At 54.7% G+C, this 3,382-nt stretch overlaps 1 protein-coding gene across 1 annotated transcript; it reads right to left on the reverse strand.

The window, feature by feature from the left end:
- Nucleotides 1–1,339: 1,339 nt before the first annotated feature.
- LOC119096408 (trypsin-1-like) lies at nucleotides 1,340–2,232 on the reverse strand. The gene has a single exon (XM_037219291.1). It carries the CDS (start codon nucleotides 2,198–2,200, stop codon nucleotides 1,340–1,342), a length of 861 nt encoding a protein of 286 aa, XP_037075186.1. The 5' UTR covers nucleotides 2,201–2,232.
- Between the last annotated feature and the right edge of the window lie 1,150 nt (nucleotides 2,233–3,382).

Consider the following 3,382-nt stretch of genomic DNA (forward strand, 5'->3'; position numbering starts at 1 on the left):
TGTTCCATGCAGTCGCGACAACCGTCATCTTGACAGCCACCGTGTGCACTTCTACTAGCGCGAATAAAAGAATATGTAGGATTACCTTAGCGGGCAAGGGCCTGGAAGTTGGCTGGTTGAAGTTTGAACCACTGCGTCACATGGATTATGTGATGCTCCTATTCCCAGAGGCGAAGTGCGCCTCGAAAAGACCCATTGTGGTAAACGTTAAAGGACAGAAATCAAAGCCATAGTATGAGTTTTAGTCGGATTCGCGGAATAATAGTTTCATGTTCATCTTGTTTCGTCTAAACGCAGCGTTTCAAGGTTTCGTAGCATTTGTTACACAAACGTTTTAACACATTAGTATGCTGCAAACATTACAGAATACACACGTAGGAAAAATGCGAGGCAAATTAACCGTATTACTTTCATAGTGGTGAGCAGGGAGTCAAATGAGATTTCTCGTGCAGGGTCGGCTTTTTCAAATTAAAATTTTGAGCTACCCGGAAGGATAAAGAGAACGTGGGCATTTCTTATCACGTTGTACGCGTCTGATGAAGCAATAAGCGCAAAGTACCAACAATTTAGGGTGCTCTCTTTAATCCTCTCTCGTAATGCCCCTCATGCATGATCATATCACGTATATCAGACATCCGCGCGGCGAATAATTGAACGTGTGACGGTACATGCGGTAGCCGGGGGCCGTGGCAGCGTCACATCAAAGCATTCCGACAGTACAAGAGGGTGTGGTCGTACTTGCTCGCGTGCGTGTCGCAGTATCCAGCCGGGTATGCAAAATCGGGCGGAAGATTTGAATTGATGAATATAGGCTGTCCTGATGCGGGCTTTCAGTGCGCTGACCGAGACGATCGAAAATTAAAAATCACTTGATCACGTTGCGGTGAAATGAATTCAGGCAAACACAGAAGTGCGGGGTTCGATTCCCCACGGTGCCCGCCCTTCCTGCCAGGGTGAGAGGCAGGCGACACCATATGGCTTCAGTAGCCAAGTGAGTTGTAGAGCCCTATGGATCCCTATTGTGCAAACGAATCCGCCTGCCATGGGACTCAAATCCCAACTTGCAGCGAACTCCCAGCTCCAGTGGTTGCGTACGTCCAACGTTTCGAAGTCGAATGGTCTGATCTGTTGTCGCTGGTTACGGTCGTCCATCCAGGTATTTATAAAGACGCATGCTTCAGGACCCGTGTGTTTTAGTTTATTTTTTAGTTCATCCCATCCAAAGTGCAGTGCAAGCCGACATTGCAAAACTGGTGGTTTTTACTTGTGGTGCAAGCCACTCCGTCCGAAATTGACGCTGAAACAAACGCCGTGCGCAAACGCAACGCGATCGATTCTCCTAAGAGCAGTAGGTGCCGTCAGCGGTGTTGGTCTGGATCCAGGACAGTACCTCGGTGACTCGGGCGTAGACGCCCGGGTAGCCGGGCAGAGCACATCCCCGACCCCACGAGACGACGCCGATGAGGGAGTAGCGGTTGGACTCGAGGGTGACCAGCGGGCCGCCGCTGTCGCCCTGGCACGAGTCCTTGCCGCCCTCACTGAGACCGGCACAGATCATGGACGGGTTGATGCCGCTGTATGACGACCTGCAGGCGGTGTTGGAGATGACGGGCACAGTGACCTCCCTCAGAGTGGTGGCCTGTGAGCCGCCGGAGCTGGTGGTACCCCAGCCGCTGACGATCGCGTCAGCGCCGACAAAGGCGTTACCGGCGGTGGGCAGGCAGACTGGCGCCAGGGTGTTGTCGCTTGGGAAAGTAATGGGGTTGGTCAGCTTCAGCAGCGAGAAGTCGTAACCGGAGCCGGACGCGGACGAGTAGCTCGGGTGGTTGATGATCTGCTGCACACTGGCGCGAATCTCACCGTCGCTGTTGCTGATGCGGTGCTCCCTGAGAAGCACCTCGATCTGGCTGGGTGACGATCCGGACGTGCAGTGGGCCGCCGTCATCACGTACCGGTTGTTGAGGACACTGCCGCCGCACCAGGTGCGGGTGCCGCCGGCGCTGACCAGGCCCGCCTGCCAAGGATACTCACGCACCTCGGTCTCCACGCCGCCGACGATGCGGGAGGAGCGGTTCGGAACTCCGCAAGAGCAGGAACCTGAAGGAGCAGTGGTAGTGGTAGCCTGTGATTCCGTCGCCTCCAGTTGGCAGAGGAAGCCGCTCCTCACCACCGAGTAGTCCGAGTGCCAGTCGACGGTCATCGTAGACACCGAGGTTACGGCGCTGGGGCCTGATGTACTACAGAACTTCTGACCGTTCACGGACAACCAGTCCCACGAGCAAGATGAGTGCCGTTCCACGTTAAACGCAGAGCAAGACACAGAGATGGTATCACCTGCGTTCTGCGCTGTCAGCTGGTAGCTACAGTCCTCGTTGATAGGGTAATTGCCCGGATGGTTGGTGGACTTGATGGTGTAAGTGGTGTCGCGTGCCAAGGTGCTGCCACCACACGTAAGCTCTGAGCCACCGCCACCGCCGCCGCCGCCGCCGGCGACCGTCAGCGTGCACTGGAAGCCCGGTCTTACTACGCTGTAGTCGCTGTGGAAGGAGATGTCGAAGGCCTGGGCTGTGGATGCAGGAGGTCCCGAGGTACCGCAAAACTTCTCGCCGTTCACCTCCAGCCAGTCCCACGCGCACCTGCTGTTCCGCTCCAAATTAAAGCTGCTACAGGCGAAGGCGATATCGTTGCTACTGGACAAAACATAGTCGCAATCGACGTAATTTGGGTAGTTTGATGGATGATTGGGAGACGCGATTGTGTACTCGCCTTCTGTCAGAACGTGAGTTCCGCAGTCAAGGTTTGTTGCGCGTGGCTGGATTGGAGGAAGTGAGTCGTCGCGGTCGGAGGGAGGCGGTTTCCAGTCGCCCTTATCGGAAGGAGGCGGTTTCCAGTCGCCCTGGCGCACCGGGCCCGGGGCCGACCAGGCCGAGGAGCAGACGACCAGAACCAGTGCGAATGTCTTCATCGTGGCGCTGAATGCTGCTGTGAGAGACCCGTCGTCTTTTATACCAGGAGACGATGATCCGGCCTCTGACCCGCACGACGGCAGCGAACACTTGCAGAGATTTTGTCAAGTCACCGGTGCAGGGAAGGAATCCGTGTCTTTGTTTCGTCAGAGGCGTTGTCAACGATACATCGGCCGGTTATCTTGCAAGCAGCACCTGTTGACGTAGGCCACATTGAGCTGCCGTATCACTTGACCGAAGAAAATAGGAGGGGAAAAATATGAAAGCCGACATTTCGCCTAGACCTAAGAACGACAGACAACCCTCGTACTGGCTTTCATGGTTTGATCTGAGGATGATATCAACGGTGTGACTGTTCTCGATGTATTATTGCGCTTGTAATGGTGATTCCAAATTGGCTTAAACTATGATTACTT

This window comes from Pollicipes pollicipes, unplaced genomic scaffold (genome assembly GCF_011947565.3).
Source record: "Pollicipes pollicipes isolate AB1234 unplaced genomic scaffold, Ppol_2.1 Scaffold_4295;HRSCAF=5057_pilon_pilon_pilon, whole genome shotgun sequence".
NCBI classification, from domain to species: domain Eukaryota; kingdom Metazoa; phylum Arthropoda; class Thecostraca; order Pollicipedomorpha; family Pollicipedidae; genus Pollicipes; species Pollicipes pollicipes.